Here is a 15,266-nt window from a genome sequence, read left to right as displayed (position 1 = left end):
CGTCAGAAACCGGTTGACCAATCAAACGTTATAGCAACAATCATATACAAGAAAACCAATTCACGAGTATTAAAGAAATATTGTCTTAGTCCACCACGCACCAATTGTCAATTGACGCAAAGAACCATACAAATGCGGATTACTCTGCAAGCAATGACAAGTAAAAATCCAGGTAAACCGTCCCTTGCAGCACAAACCAAACTCAAACAAACAGCGTGGACTTTGCTAAACTGGAAATTCATAGTAGCAGAAAGAAGCAGGCGTACTTCAGCATCGACGTATCTGTAGCCGTTGAGACTCTTGATGATGTTGACGAGCTCATTGTGATCGAGTCGAAATTCGTGGGCGAACAGTCCAGAATCGGAGATTTCGACGTTGTTCTCAAGGTAACGGAGAATTGCTTCCTCTACCGTCTTCACGATGGGATTGCGGCCTCTTACTAAAACGCTCACGAAAATATGCTCTCACACAAAAGCCCTGACATGACGACAAAAGCAGTAGAACAGCGTCAGATTCCTCAGTGGCTTGTTGGGCTTTTACAATAGTGTTAACTACATGAACTTATTCCATATAATTTCTCTTATTTTTTGTCTTCAAATTGAGTTGTCAAGTTTTCTTTTTTTTTTTTTTTTGACACATTTGAATGACGTAGAAGTTCAAAAAAATACATGATGAGAATTAATTTTTCGAATTTTTCTTAATTTTATGGAAGCCCATAGTTCCTTCATGTAAGGACTCTTGAATTGTCCATATCAATCAAGAAATATAGTTTTTTTATTATTATTATTGGAATTAGGTTACCAAATTTTGATGGGTTGTTCTTGGAAGAATTTTACCCAACTTCCATGAAGGAAACTGAAATTGAACAGGACCGACGTCGAGGTTTCAAAGACAAGAACAGTTTGTTTATTTGTACACTAAACGGATTAGCACAAGATTAATTTTGTTGAAAAGAGGATTAAAACTAAGTTGATTCAAAGTTATGTATAAAAAGATACAAAAAATAAATGAAGCGAAAAACGGAAAAATCTACAATTTGACCGTCCCTCTCGCTGTTCATCCAATCTACCTCTCACTAATTAAATATCTTCACAAAATCAATATCTGTTCCATACTCAAAAACCATATTCATCTCTGTACTGTTGTTGTTTGGCTCATCTTATTCCTGATACTGAACCGATAACGGGGCATGTGTTTAAGGGATGGAAAATATGAATTCAAGTGACTGATTTTTAGGCGAAATACTAAGAGAGGAGGCCTCCAGCAATGCATATGTTACTTTTTAGAACCCATCGTCCTTTAAGATTGACATTTCCAGCTATAGTCTGATCGTCATATTCTTATCATAATGGATTTCCATTCAGCAAACACATGATGAAAGAGAATAGTATTAAAATTGTTAAAATTATTAACAAATAAACAAAAAGGGCATCAGTTCTCCAAGGTGATGTAGCATCAATGAAATGATTCAGACGCAAATTACCCATTTGTTTATATGAGATTCATCATATGCCCAATCACTCATTCCCATCTAATTCAAATTCAAAATAAAAGGATGTTCTAAAACATGATTGATAAGAAAATCCAAAAGAAAAAAATTACGAAAAACAAAAAAAAATAATCAAATCATATCCAGGTCTGCATTCAGAAAAAGCAAATTACAAGACAGTTGAAAACTTAGAAAAAGAAAAACAGAAGAGAAGAGAAGATTGAAGAGCGATCGGAACCTGTCGGGATTCACTGTAACATCACACTAATTTAGTCAGTGGATTGACAGACATGAATTTCTATCGTCACCTCGCATTTTCAGTTATCAAAACAACAGAATCAAGAAAAAAACAACGAAAACAGCCACAGAAATCAAAGAAAAACCACACAAAAAAAAAAAAAACAAGGAAAAAGAAAGGAAAAGCTCAGAACTTCTTAGAGGATTGTGTAGCTATCACCGACGACCCCTCGTAAGAGGACGGCTATGGCACAGAAATCTTCCTCACAGCTTCAATGTCAAAGAAAAATAGACGATTGAGAAGAACAATTCTCAACGAAAAAAAAAGAATTAAAAGTCGGGCGGAAAACGATGGAGAAAGAAGGAAAGCAAAGGCCTAGGGTTTGATGAGTTGAGGGGAATTGAAGCGAAAGAGGGCCTTTTATAGACCCATTTACCCACCGCTCCCTTTGCCGAAGCCCTAATTCCCTTTTCAATTTTAAACCCTAATTTCCTTGCACATATTTTATTTTCATTTTCGTCCTTCAACTTCTAATTTTATTAATTTAAACCCGCACTTTAAAACTTATTTAATTTCTAATAATAATAATAAAAAAGGTTTAATTTAAATCTTAAGAGTGGAATCAATGGTTCCACTAATTTATTGCATTAGTCTCATCATTATTATATATTATATTGATATTTTTAAGGAGCGTCTTAAATAATTAAATAACAAAATCCTTAAATAATTAAATAACAAAATCCATTATTGAGAGATGTCACATACAAATAAACTAAAAAGTATAAAACTACCATTATAATGATATTAAGGTACATGATTTCATTAGTAAATATTATAATAATAAAATACTTGCCGATTAAGTTGTAAAAACTTGTGTTATTTTAAAATTATAAGAAGCAATGGAGAATAAAATATTTTCCTCAACAATTTTTTACTTCGAATATGGACATAATTGTTATGCACTTTACTTTTTAACTCTATACACAAACATATGCATATGCAGTTCTCAAACGCTCCCCACCTCGAGCGACAGTGGTTTAAGGGAAACTCAAGTTCATAGGTTAAATTAATGTCTCGTTTAAACAAGCCTAAACTAAAATAGTTAATTATTGTCAATTTAAACATAATTCAACCGGTAAAAATCCATATCATCCATTAAAAGGTCAAACATTCAAATCTAGCTCTCACGTGATTGAACTTAGAAAAATAATTATTCATTTGGCTTGTAATTACACGACTAACTCGATAAATATTATTAGCCAAACTACGTAATACTATGGTGTAATAACATGTTAATAACAATAACAAGATGAGAATTAGGAAAGAAGCCAAAAATTACAGAACTGCCAATAGGAATTTGTACAAGAAATTATTCTAACAGAGAAGTAGAAGGAAGAATTAAGAATATGGGTAATTTGAAAAGCAAATTCACAAGACAAAAGCTTTAGAAAGAAGGTGGTGGGAATAACCTGCAAGCATTGTTTCAGAGGGGTGAATTATTTGGACACACTTCAATTTGGGGTTATTTAAAAATGCTACTCACAGAGCAATCGCCATGAACTCGCCAAATGGTTTCACCCAACAGATTTGCTACTGAAAGAACAGTCAACTGAGGGAAGTAGTTCTCTGTGATTGCTGGGATTGTGTTTGTAACTATCACCTCTTGAAACAACCCGCTCGATAACCTCTCGATCGCTGGAGGGCTGCACGGTGATCAACAACATAATAAATGTGCAAAAATCATACAATTTTTAAAGGAATTAATCATATCATATACTGTAACCATGTTATTACCTAAATACAGCATGAGTGCAGCAAGCATAAACTTCCCTAGCACCCTCTTGATGTAAAAGAGCAGCACCTTTTGAAATAGTCCCTGCACCCAGAAAGCAAAAAACAAGAACAAAAATATAAAAGATATATACCAGGTGCAGACAACTTTGCTGTGAATCAGAGTCTAACATAAGAGAACACTTCAAACTTCAAACAAATAAACACTTTTCTTGGAAGTTTAGGGTCAAGAAAATATACATAGCTTTGATCTGTGTTCTTTCTTTTTTTGTTTTAATCATTTTTCAAAAATTGCATCTTAAAAGTAACTATTATACATTTTAACATCCAAAGGTATCCATAACTTCTCACCAGCAGTGTCGATCATGTCATCCACCATGACAGCAACTTTTCCTTTAACGTCACCGATAAGGTTCATCACCTGCAAGGTAAACGGCAAACATTGGCATTTGGATGTGCAAGAAACAACACACAAGGTCCATAAATCCAAGAATGCAACATATCTGTCAAGTAGCCTATAGAATTTCAAAAAGACGTTCAATACTTGGCCTGGATTTCTTTCAATCATGGACCATAATATTGCCACTCTTGAACCTATTGTACCCATCTGCCAATCGAGGACTATATTTTGCTTATGATGTTCCATATTTGCATCTAAAAAAATGTCAGCCTTCTAAAGCTACTAAAGATCATGATTGGTGATTCAAAAGTGAACAACTATGATCTCATCCAATCCTTTTGTTCTAGTTACTATTCATTCTCATTCGGAGTTCAAATAGGAACGAAACCTAAGAGGATGGGAGAATGGTTCTGGAGGATGTTTACCTCCGCAACGTTGTGTGCTTGACGCCTTTTGTCCACAATGGCTAAAGGAGCATCAGATAGCTTTTTGGCAAAAGCACGAGCTCTTGCAACACCGCCAACATCAGGAGAGACCACAACCAGATCATCGTAACAAATTGTCTTGCTGGCAAGATAATCTAGAATCACAGGCTGTTAACCAGATAGAAAATTAATGTTATTACAAACCCAACCAAATATATGGAAGAAGCGAGTTAAATACGAAATACCTCACAGTACACATGATCAACAGGTATATCGAAGTAGCCCATCGACTGTCCAGAATGGAGATCACAAGCAAGAACACGGTTGGCACCTGCTTCTGTTATGAGATTAGCAACAAGTTTGGCTGCAATTGATTCACGACCTTGAGTCTGTGAGGCAAAACAATTCCAACAGATAATTTTACAACCATCAGAGATTAGAATAAAAATGACGGAAAAAATTAGTTATAATCTTCAACATACTATTTTACGTACTCTACTCTTTCATGGTTCCCATTTAAGTTGAAACTCAATCAAGAACATTACTATCGAGATTGCAGCATGTCTATTTACATCATCAATGATTTTCCCGGCGTATCTAAGCCACCTAACTTCGCTTATAGGATCAACAAACTATTCTGAAGATTAAACTTGCCTTTCTGTCAGCTCTGGCATATCCAAAATATGGGATTACTGCAGTGATATTTTTGGCTGACGCCCTCCGACATGCATCTATCATAACAAAAAGCTCCATGAGATTCTCATTTGCAGGAGGGCAAGTGGGCTGTATTATGTAAACATCACATCCTCTCACACTCTCTTTCAACTGGACATAAATTTCTCCATCAGCAAATCGCTTAATGTTAACCTTTGAAAGTTCCAAACCCATATACCTTGAAACTTCCTAAAAATAAGAACCGGAAAGTTAGAAAGCACATCCATGCAAAAATCTGAGATCAGTATAGAAAGAATGGTAGATCAAACCTAAATAATTGGGGAAATTGAAGGCTTCAAATAGTATAAATCAAGTTTCAAATACTGATATGCGATAAAATAAGACCCGCAAAGCGAAACTTTTAGGTGAGCAAGAATCAAGACTTTGAGGTAACCTATCAACAAATATATATTCATAGATCATGTAGTGTACTATGAAGTGAATTCCTTTTAGAATTTTGTTTATTTTCATTATATCAATGAGAATGAAGATAACACTAATGGAACTTGATCGCACACTAATTATTAGATTTAGAAATAACATTCACAAGATGACATGAACTGTACTGGTCAATATTCCATCTTCCCATTTGTCCAAAGGAAAAAAAAAAGTTGAAAAAGAGTGATTCTATCGTTCGATAATAATTGAAGATGACGACATATGAACAATCAAACGAATGACAATTGAAGTACAACAGATTTGGAAATTTAGCGAAAATAAAACCGTAAATCGTTTCAATACAATACTGAGAAACAACACGGAATACAGTTCTACTTACTTGAGACAGAGCAAGATTTGCAGTTCCAGAAAACAATTTTAAACGATTAACGCTTCTGTCAACCGGTCTCCCCATTCTAGCCGATTCCAAGAACTCCGGTAGACTACGCTCATTAAGAATAGGAACAATTGGTTTCCCATTACCATATCTGCCAGATTCAGGCAGACTACACTTCTACACAACACAAAAACCCCAGATAAAAACCACACACAAACACAAATAAACTAATAGAACAAATTAAAATTACGATCCATCCATACACCACACAAGTCGAAATAATCAAAAAATGCAGAGTTGCAGAAATTGTTATTCAAAATAAACCAGAGTGAAACAAGAAGGCAATTATTGGTAGAGAGAAAGAGAGGCGTACGAAGGTGTAACGAGAACAAGTTGGAGAGACAGAGTCGTGGGAGAAGAAATCTCTGCTTCTGCGGGTGATAAAGGAGGCGTGGTACGCGGAGGAGGAAGATACGGCGGAGTAAGCGGAGGATGGACAGGAGGGAAGGACAAGTGAGGCAGCCATGTCCAGCGGCAAAGGGAGGTAGGGCGAAGGAATTAACGCAGTTTTGAGGTTGAGCTGGAGGAGTTTATCTATGGCGATTGTCCCCCGCCATTAATAGAGCTCTGATTTTTGAGTTTGATCTACAAAAATCAAAATGGGAAAATACGTCGTTGGTAGTGGATAGACTAGCGCCGTGTGTGAGTCAGATTTCTAAACCTTATGCCTTTATATTTAATGGTTATTATTTTCTATTTTAATTAATTTTAGTATCGATGATATTTTAACATTCTTCATAATACTTGAACACATACATAGTGCTGGATCTTTGGGTACTATGATATCTTGCATAATCACATCATAGTATCTATCTTGCAGTCTCTCCGTTTTTTGTGCAAAAGACCATAGTTTGATTATACTTTTGATATATCGCATAATTTGTCGAGCCGCATCCAAATGAGGCTTCTTCGTACTCTGCATGTTTCGACTAATGACTCCAACTCTATATTCAAATCCCTTTGGTTGGTTCATGTAAATCTCCAGATGTAACTCTCATTGCATGAAAACTTTTTTATATTCATCTATCATAATTTTCAATCTTTACTTACTGTAAGTACGGGAGGTACTTGTACGATAGTGATGTTCACCATTAGACTAATGTTTCATCACAGTCTAATTCATTCGAGGGACGCTTTATTTTGTAAACCCTTACGTTTTCTAGTCTTGACACATTTTTTCAAGTTTGATTTTTCTCCAACGCTATAAATTATTCCTCCATTGTCTTTTATCAAGCCGTATTTTGTGATTCTTCTCGCTCCGAAAGTCACTTTCTATTGCTCAATACATACTATTGTGTCCCTCGATTTTCTCATGAAACTTGAAGATGGTGAATCAAGGAAGAGCTAGAGATTAGTTTTAATACCTTATTGTGGGTTGTAGCCCAAGTTATAAGCTTTTAAAGTTTGTCGAAAAACTTAAATCTCGTCGGAGAAGAAACTCAGAAACTCGTTATTAGTTTGAACGTTCTAGACACTTTTAGCTCTCAATTCCTTCGTGATCTTCCCCTCAACCGTAAGGATTCATTTTGAAATGATGAAGTCTCATGTATGCCCCTAATTTCTTGATTCTTTCTCTGTACACACAAATTCATGTAAAAACTAAAGCTGGTTAGACAACTTGATAGAAAGGTCTTCAATTGTAACATCTAAGCCCGACAAGAAACTAAATACTCGATTTTCTCTTTTTAAAGTTGAATTTCAAGAATTTTATTGAGTAACTCAAGAAAAATATAAAAGAGAATAGTGAAAATTTTAAAAAGTCAGTCAAAGTCAACCACAAGGCAAAAAAAGGTGGCATGAATTTTGGACCCGATGAATTCTTGTTGTGATTGAGTAAAAATAATTTCTTTCAACACTAGTATTGTTGATATCTATAACAACCTATAGGATATTATTTTCTACCGTACCCTCTAGGACTTTTTCATTTACAGCAACTTACTCACTAGTATATGTTGGTACATTTTTCCCACCTCTCTGATCATTTCACTATATCGTTTAACTATGTTTTGAGACATCTAACCTTCCTTAGTAAAATCATTTTCACGTGTACAGTAGTGTTAAATATCCTAACAACCTCTTTTCATGAGACGACAACACCACAATCATAGTACAAATCATGCTAAATCAAAACATGTTTGAAATCATTGATTCCTCGAGTAGCATTTACATTCCATGCATATTAAATCATAACAATACATGGGAACATCGCTCATTATCTTTCATAGGGCATGCATGACGATGATGGATCGTTTGTTGCAAGGTCATGGAAACATGTTGAGCCTACATCGTAGGCTAATCTATAGAGTTCTGATACAACTGCAACGACCCTATTTTCCTTTCAAAAGAAAGTAGCTACTACATGTATATCCTATCCACTAAGTGCAAAAAAAATTTTTGAAAATAATTTACTAAATTGTTGCCCTCGGTGAGGGCATCTTACCAAAATCAACACTTTAAAGAACTACTCATTTACTTGTCCCTATATGGGAAGGAGTAAATTACATCTTATGGAGTTATATTCCCAGCTCTTCTCCCCGTACACATAAAATGACAAACCCCTCACAAATAGGAATTCATTTCATTCCACATTTAGGATTAAGATCAAGTTGCATAGTATCATCATTTGAAATATTAAACTTCTCAATTAAAGATTTTGTGGTCCAGTATTCTACAAACTAATTGCATGTGATACCCTGACTCACTTGTCTATACATAAACGATTCGAATCAAATAGTTTATAACGATTACAAAGTGAACCGTATCAATAGTGTTACCAAGATAAGACATCAAACCTTATCCATATACTATTGATTATTTAGGTTACTATTTCAACGTGATCCACTCGTATGCTAGTTGCATACTATTCAAGATTACACTAATAACCTTCAATTTCCTTACTGAGGTATAATATTAAATTGTAAATAAAATAATCAAAATTATAATTAAAAATAACTAATTACACTAATTGCATACCATTCATGTGTTGTATCTATGATATGTTATTTCACATTCTATTTGTAAAGTTGAAGAACGAGCTACAATGGAAGGACCCCCTTTCTCTCCTGCTCTTATTTCAAAGGGTTAACTCAATATTTCATACCCTCAAGCTTTCTGGTTGTTCTTCAGTTTGTTCATATTTGTGTTCCAATTTGATGAACTTGTACCACTTAGCACAACCAATGTAAATCACAGAATCAATCACAGTCAAGGCAGCAAGAAGAAAGTAGAACCTGTCCAAATGCCCTTTGTTGAGGTCGCTTGGGATCCAACCAGCCATGTCATCCACCGTTGAAATCTTCATCACCATTGTCACCAACAAGCTGCTAACATAGTTCCCTAACGAGATCGAGCTCATACATAGGGCACTCCCAAAGCTCTTCAGCCCATCCGGTGCTTGTGCATTGAAGAACTCAAGCTGACCCACGTACATGAAAACTTCTGAGGCTCCTATCAATGCATATTGTGGAACTTGCCAAAAGATGCTCAAGGAGCTCGATCCTGATCCTCCACAGTCAGCTTGGGCGTATTTGAGTCTGTAGCACTCAACAATGCCTGCCGAAACCATTGCCATCACGGCGATGATCAGCCCGACCCCCATCCGTTGCAGCTCTGTCAGCCCCTTGGAGCTGGAGTTTTTCAGTTTTCCAATGAATGGATCGAGGATGCGGCGGTAGAGGAAGATGAAGAGGGCGACGCTGAGAATGTCGAAGCTCGACATGCTTGCGGGTGGGATGTGGAAGTTTGAGATGGTGGTTTTCATGGCTGCACCTTTCCCGACGAAGAGCGAGGCCATTTGGGTGAAGACAACTGAGTAGATTATGGTGCAGAGCCAGATTGGGATCAGTCTTAGAATGCATTTTACTTCTTCTACTTGGGTGATTGGGCAGAGGCGCCATGGATTGTTCACTTCTTCCTCACGATCGCTTAAATCCCTCGAAGAGATGTAGGCTGCTTTATCCAAGAACCTGTAATTTTTGCAGAAATGACAAGAAAGAATTAACATACACCCACCATTTGATAATGTTTCCATTCCTCATTTCTGGTTACTTCTTCCTGGTGAAGCCCAGAATGAAAAGTCCAAAGAAAATAATATTGGTTAGCAGTGGACTTGAGCGGTTACAAATGGTATTAGAGTCAAGCACCAAGCAGTGTGCCAACGAAGACGCTGGATCTCCAAGGGAGGTGGATTGTGAGATCCACATCGATTGGAGAAGAGAACGAAACATTCTTTATAAGTGTCTGGAAACCTCTCCCGAGTGGACGTGTTTTAAAACCTTGAGGGAAAGCCTAAAGAGAACAATATTTGCTGGCGGAAGACTTGAGCAATTACAAATGGTATCAGAGCCAAGCACCGAGTGGTGTGCCCGCGAAGGCGTTGGCCCTCGAAGAGAGGTGGATTATGAAATCTCACATTGATTGAAGAGGAGAATGAAATATTCCTTATAAGAATGTGAAAACCTCTCACGCGTCTTAAACTCTCGAGGGTAAACCCAAAGAGGACAATATCTGCTAAGGGTGAGATTGCTTTGTTTGAGTCTAACTCTTTACCGTTTCTCTTATTTCTTTGTTCTTCCTCGTAAACTCCTAAAACGTTTTGTTTTCAAACACTTCTTTGCAAATCTTTGATTTGATTTAAAATCTATGCCTTTTGTTTTTCAATAATTATCCAAATTACCAAAAACATTAAAAAAAAAAAAAAAAAAAAAAAAAAAAAAAAAAAAAAAAAAAAAAAAAAAAAAAAAAAAAAAAAAAAAAAAAAAACTAGATAAACACATTTATTACCATAATTGTTAACTAAAAAATGATTAAAAAAAAGTTATTAGATGAATGGTATAAATTATGAGCTAACTTACCTAGAATTATAATTGATGCAACCCACTTTTCAGATTTTGATTTAATGGCTGGTTGATCATGCCAATCGACTACTCTGTCTAAAGTGAATCTTTCTGTTTCTGCGATTTCTTCTTTCAACGTATTCTACCAATTTCAAAATAAATTATTAGTTACGAAGATTGTGATCGTAATTTTCAGTAGATATTCAAAGTCTGGAACGATAGAACAAAGAAGAAAAGCCAAAATGAGAAGAGAAGTGACCTGATGGTGAAAGGATTGAAGAGCAGCCATGGATGGAGGAGATATGATCCTATAATGCAATGTGATATGAAAGGAGGATGGTTTTTTTGAGAGTATAAATAAGCCCAACAAGAGTGGATCTCATGGTGGAGATTTTGAGAGTAATCAAAGGTGGGACAACCAAACATATTCAGTGCTTTTACTAGCTAGTTGAGGTCATGAAGGCACATGTCTGGTATCTTGATCGGTTGAATTATGCTCAAATTGATATCTCTTACCTATCTAATAGTTCTCAAATCTTCATACTCTAATTATATGCTATCAATACAATTGATAATTGTTTTAACCAGTTGAATTATATACTCAAGTTGATTTCTCTCGTATATTTAATAACTGTCAAATCTTCCTACTCAGGTATATGCTATCAATTTTGTGAAATCTCACGTCACTGAGAGGGGAATGAGTGCCAATGAGGACATTGGACTCTTAGAGGGAGTGGATTATGAGATCTCATATTGGTTGAAGAGGGAAACGAAACATTGTTTATAAGGGTGTGAAAACTTCTTCCTAGCAGACACGTTTTAAAATAGTGAGGCTGACGACGATACATAACAGGCCAAACGGACAATATCTGCTAACGGTAAACTTGGAATGTTACAAATCTAGTTGATAGTTGCTTTTAACTCGTTGAATTATTCTGAAATTGACTTCTCTTATACATTTAATGATTCTCAAATCTTTCCACCCAAGTTATATGCTATTCGTGCTGTTCTTGATTACTTACTAACTTATAATTTTATTTTCTCAAATTGGTTTTAAAATATTTTTCAAAACTTTCTCATATATAGTTTTCTCAATTGGGCCCTCCTCAAATTCCACTAGGTAGGTAATATGATTGTAAGCAATTTAAAATTTAAAAATTTAAAAATTTTAAAAACTCATTTAAAATGAATAAATTAACGCCAATATCCTTTAATCTAAGTTGACGTCATTAACTTCTAATTTTGCCATATGAAAAATGCCTCTATAGATTTGTAGTGCATATAAATTCATTGTGGGATATGATTTTGGATAACTTGATTATATTAATTATATATTGGTTAATAGTCATTGTTATGAAATGTTTGACCTATAAATCAATACCTTGTTATGTTTTTATCGAGGCCTTGGACCCTCTCATGTCAATTTCATATCATTTAAGGATTATATATTGATATCGGGTGTATGATCTAACCTCTGACGCATGGACTAGGGCACAATGTCGGTTACACCCGTGCCGTCCAATATTGTCCTTGAAAAAAATTTTGTTTCAAAGGAAGTCGCTTAAGACACTCGTCTCGTAATACTCACTCTCATTATGACAATTGTATGTGCCAAAGGGTAGCTCAATTAGGCCACAGACCACAAAGGTGGTGGACAGCTGACATCATGTCTCTCAGGTACATTTTGAAGCATTTCCAATTTGATGGATATAGATATGATTTTTGGAAATAGATATGATTTTGGCGAACAGACTATGGTATTGTGGAGAGTTCTTCCAGTGTTTGATTGACATCAAATTTGGGGAGCTTTCATATTTCATAAGAACAAATTTGACTCCACAACCGCATGTTCAAATTTCCTCCAGAACCCCAACTTTCAAGGTTAAGGTCGGGAACCTACTTGATCCTTCAACATGCCTATCTCTGACACTCACGTAGACATCATTGCCTCTATCTTGCTTATGCTACTACTCATCTTTCATGCAAAGCTTTGTGATGTGTTAGAAGATGAACCATCCTCCTCGTTTGCATCATGACATTCGTCATATCTCGGTCCTTTCGTAATCGGTTGGAAAATAAATATTAGTACCCATTTACCAATTTCAAATGTTTTATTGATGGAAATTAGTTAGGTTCGCTAGAGACGAGACGATTAAATTAGAGGGAAGAAAATCTTGAGTTTCAAGCGAGAACTCTTTGGTTTTGGCAAATTTGAAAGATTCAAAGAAGGTGGAGAGTCGAGTTATATAAAGGAGACTTAGAGCTTCAATTTGGTGTTAAGGACTGTCATAAGCCCTATTCTCTAAGACCAAGACCTCTTTTCAAGGTCTTGCTAATAATTTTTAGGCCCGTTAAGTTATATTTAGGTTTAGCAGAAGGCTATATAATGCCATTCTTTCTGCTGTTGAAATCATCAAGCTTTGTGTGCAATATTGTATGCCTTGAGTAAATTTGGTGTTGTGAGTATATTTGTTCCGCTTTCGGCGCACAACAAGTGGTATCAGAGCCAAGTTGTGGTATTTTGGGGTATTGTGAAAGCTTGGGCCTCATCGACCATTAGACGTGCTCACAATCGTGTTTATTCTCTTGAAAATCAATTTTCAAGAATTGTGGTTTTGAGTTTCATCCAGATTAATTATTGCAAATGGCAGAACCATCACGACGTGGATCGAGAGTGTGGAGTTCCAATCTCGAAGTAGAGAAATTTGATGGAACCAATAATTTTGGTGTTTGGCGAGGCGAAGTTAGCGATTTGTTGGTCATGCAAGACCTCGATGTCTCTCTCCAAGAGGAAATGCCTGAAGACATGACAGAAGCAGAATGGACGAAATTAAATCGGCAAGCCTATTCGATCCTGTCTTGGCAAGGATCAGAAATATCCATTTATGAAGGTTACCATGGCGAAAGAACTATGGGACAAGCTTGAAGCGAAATATATGAAGAAGAGTGTGGAAAATAAACTCTATTTGAAGAAGAAACTCTTCCGTTTTGATTACAAGGAAGGCATCTCAATGGCTGAGCATTTGGATGATTTTAACAAAATCATCACTGATTTGTTCAATCTTGATGTTAAGATTGACGATGAGGATAAGGCGTTGTTGTTATTAAACTCTTTGCCGGAATTCTACGAGTTTTTAGTAACGACCCTACTACATGGAATCACTAATATTGATTTTGAAGATGTTTCAAATGCCTTAATAAACAATGAGATGCGAAAGAAGGAAAAGGAGACGTATCAAAGCTCTAGCTCAAATGTTCTCACTGCTCATGGAAGGACTTCCAATTGGAAAAAGAACAAATGTGGAGAGTCTCGATTAAAGTCGAGAGGTAGATCTGATAATTTGAGAAAACTTGATAAAAATGAGTGTGCATATTGTCGACAGAAAGGCCATTGGAAAAAAGATTGTTCGATCTTAAAAGAGAAGGGGTCGAAGTCCAATGTGGTTAGAGATGACGACACTGATACAGATGATGCCTTGACAATCTCCCTATCAGTCAGCCAAACCAGTGAATGGATTCTTGATTCTGGGTGCTCCTATCATATGTGTCCCAACAAAGAGATGTTTTTGGACTTCAAGGAGTTCAATGGTGGAGTTGTCTATATGGGAAATGATAGTACTTGTAAGATAATGGGAATCGGCTCAGTACAAATCAAGATGTTTGATGGAGTTATACGAAAACTCAAAGATGTGAGGTATGTCCCTGACTTGAAGAAAAATTTGATTTCACTTGGCGTTTTGGATGCGAGTGGTTATCGCATCATTTTGGAAGGAGGGAATTTGAAAGTAGCTCGTGGAGCTTTGGTGGCAATTACAGGAACTAGAAGAGGTAGCATATACTACCTCAACGGAACCACAATAATTGGGCATGCTGCTGTGGCAAGTTCGAAAGAACAAGACATATCGAAATTATGGCACATGCGACTCGGGCATGCTGGTGAGAAGGCGCTTCAGACACTGGTGAACCAAGGAGTCCTTAAGGGTGCCACAACTGGAAGAATTGATTTCTGTGAACATTGTATATTTGGCAAACAAAAAAATGTGAAGTTTGGTACAGCTATACACCAAACAAAGGGCATTTTGGATTATGTTCACACTGATGTATGGGGTTCCACAAAGAATGTCTCATTGGGAGGAAAGAGGTGGTTCGTCACCTTTATTGATGACTACTCGAAGAGAGTTTGGATGTATCCCATGAGGCACAAAAACGAGGTTCTCCAAATCTTTCTAGAGTGGAAGAAAATGGTAGAGAATCAGACGGACAGGAAAATCAAAAGGCTGAGATCAGACAACGGGGGAGAATATACTTATGATCCATTCCTTAAAGTATGCCGAGATGAAGGGATCGTTCGCCACTTCACTGTTCCTGGTAAGCCACAACAAAATGGAGTTGCTGAGAGAATGAACCAGACATTAATAGAGAAGGTTCGATGTATATTGTCTCAAGCAGAATTGAGTAAGGCATTTTGAGCTGAGGCTCTCAGTTATGCAGTTCACTTGGTGAATCGTTTACCTGTTTCTGGAAACGGTGGGAGAACTC

General features: G+C 36.3%; 2 protein-coding genes and 3 non-coding genes across 5 annotated transcripts; all 5 read right to left on the bottom strand.

The window, feature by feature from the left end:
- Window positions 1–1,423: 1,423 nt before the first annotated feature.
- On the bottom strand, window positions 1,424–1,518 carry LOC111498838. Its single transcript, XR_002720870.1, has one exon. It is a non-coding gene; the product is annotated as a small nucleolar RNA Z101 (small nucleolar RNA).
- Window positions 1,519–1,716: 198 nt separating this feature from the next.
- On the bottom strand, window positions 1,717–1,802 carry LOC111498840. Its single transcript, XR_002720872.1, has one exon. It is a non-coding gene; the product is annotated as a small nucleolar RNA snoR14 (small nucleolar RNA).
- A 107-nt stretch (window positions 1,803–1,909) lies between these two features.
- On the bottom strand, window positions 1,910–1,999 carry LOC111498839. The gene has a single exon (XR_002720871.1). It is a non-coding gene; the product is annotated as a small nucleolar RNA U61 (small nucleolar RNA).
- A 961-nt stretch (window positions 2,000–2,960) lies between these two features.
- LOC111498414 (ribose-phosphate pyrophosphokinase 1-like) lies at window positions 2,961–6,522 on the bottom strand. The gene is made up of 8 exons (XM_023149658.1): window positions 6,206–6,522; window positions 5,836–6,009; window positions 4,998–5,246; window positions 4,589–4,732; window positions 4,344–4,511; window positions 3,870–3,939; window positions 3,522–3,603; window positions 2,961–3,430 (listed from the first exon to the last, which is right to left on the bottom strand). Exons 1-8 carry the CDS (start codon window positions 6,356–6,358, stop codon window positions 3,250–3,252), a joined length of 1,221 nt encoding a protein of 406 aa, XP_023005426.1. The 5' UTR covers window positions 6,359–6,522; the 3' UTR covers window positions 2,961–3,249.
- Window positions 6,523–8,556: 2,034 nt separating this feature from the next.
- On the bottom strand, window positions 8,557–9,922 carry LOC111498816 (protein NRT1/ PTR FAMILY 7.3-like). The gene is made up of 2 exons (XM_023150190.1): window positions 8,948–9,922; window positions 8,557–8,759 (listed from the first exon to the last, which is right to left on the bottom strand). Exon 1 carries the CDS (start codon window positions 9,920–9,922, stop codon window positions 8,987–8,989), a length of 936 nt encoding a protein of 311 aa, XP_023005958.1. The 3' UTR covers window positions 8,557–8,759; window positions 8,948–8,986.
- Window positions 9,923–15,266: the final 5,344 nt, after the last annotated feature.

Source organism: Cucurbita maxima, unplaced genomic scaffold (assembly GCF_002738345.1).
Source record: "Cucurbita maxima cultivar Rimu unplaced genomic scaffold, Cmax_1.0 Cma_Scf00025, whole genome shotgun sequence".
Taxonomy (NCBI): domain Eukaryota; kingdom Viridiplantae; phylum Streptophyta; class Magnoliopsida; order Cucurbitales; family Cucurbitaceae; genus Cucurbita; species Cucurbita maxima.
This window is presented reverse-complemented; position numbering and strand designations above follow the sequence as displayed.

What these genes read in the sequence shown, in the direction of transcription:
- LOC111498414 (XM_023149658.1), bottom strand. Translation starts at nt 6,358, where the DNA reads ATGGCTGCCTCACTTGTCCTTCCCTCCTGTCCATCCTCCGCTTACTCC. An exon ending in CTTGTTCTCGTTACACCTTC is followed by an intron (nt 6,010 to 6,205) that starts GTACGCCTCTCT and finishes TGTGTTGTGTAG; the next exon opens with AAGTGTAGTCTGCCTGAATC. An exon ending in ATGCCAGAGCTGACAGAAAG is followed by an intron (nt 4,733 to 4,997) that starts GCAAGTTTAATC and finishes TTTGCCTCACAG; the next exon opens with ACTCAAGGTCGTGAATCAAT.
- LOC111498816 (XM_023150190.1), bottom strand. Translation starts at nt 9,922, where the DNA reads ATGGAAACATTATCAAATGGTGGGTGTATGTTAATTCTTTCTTGTCAT.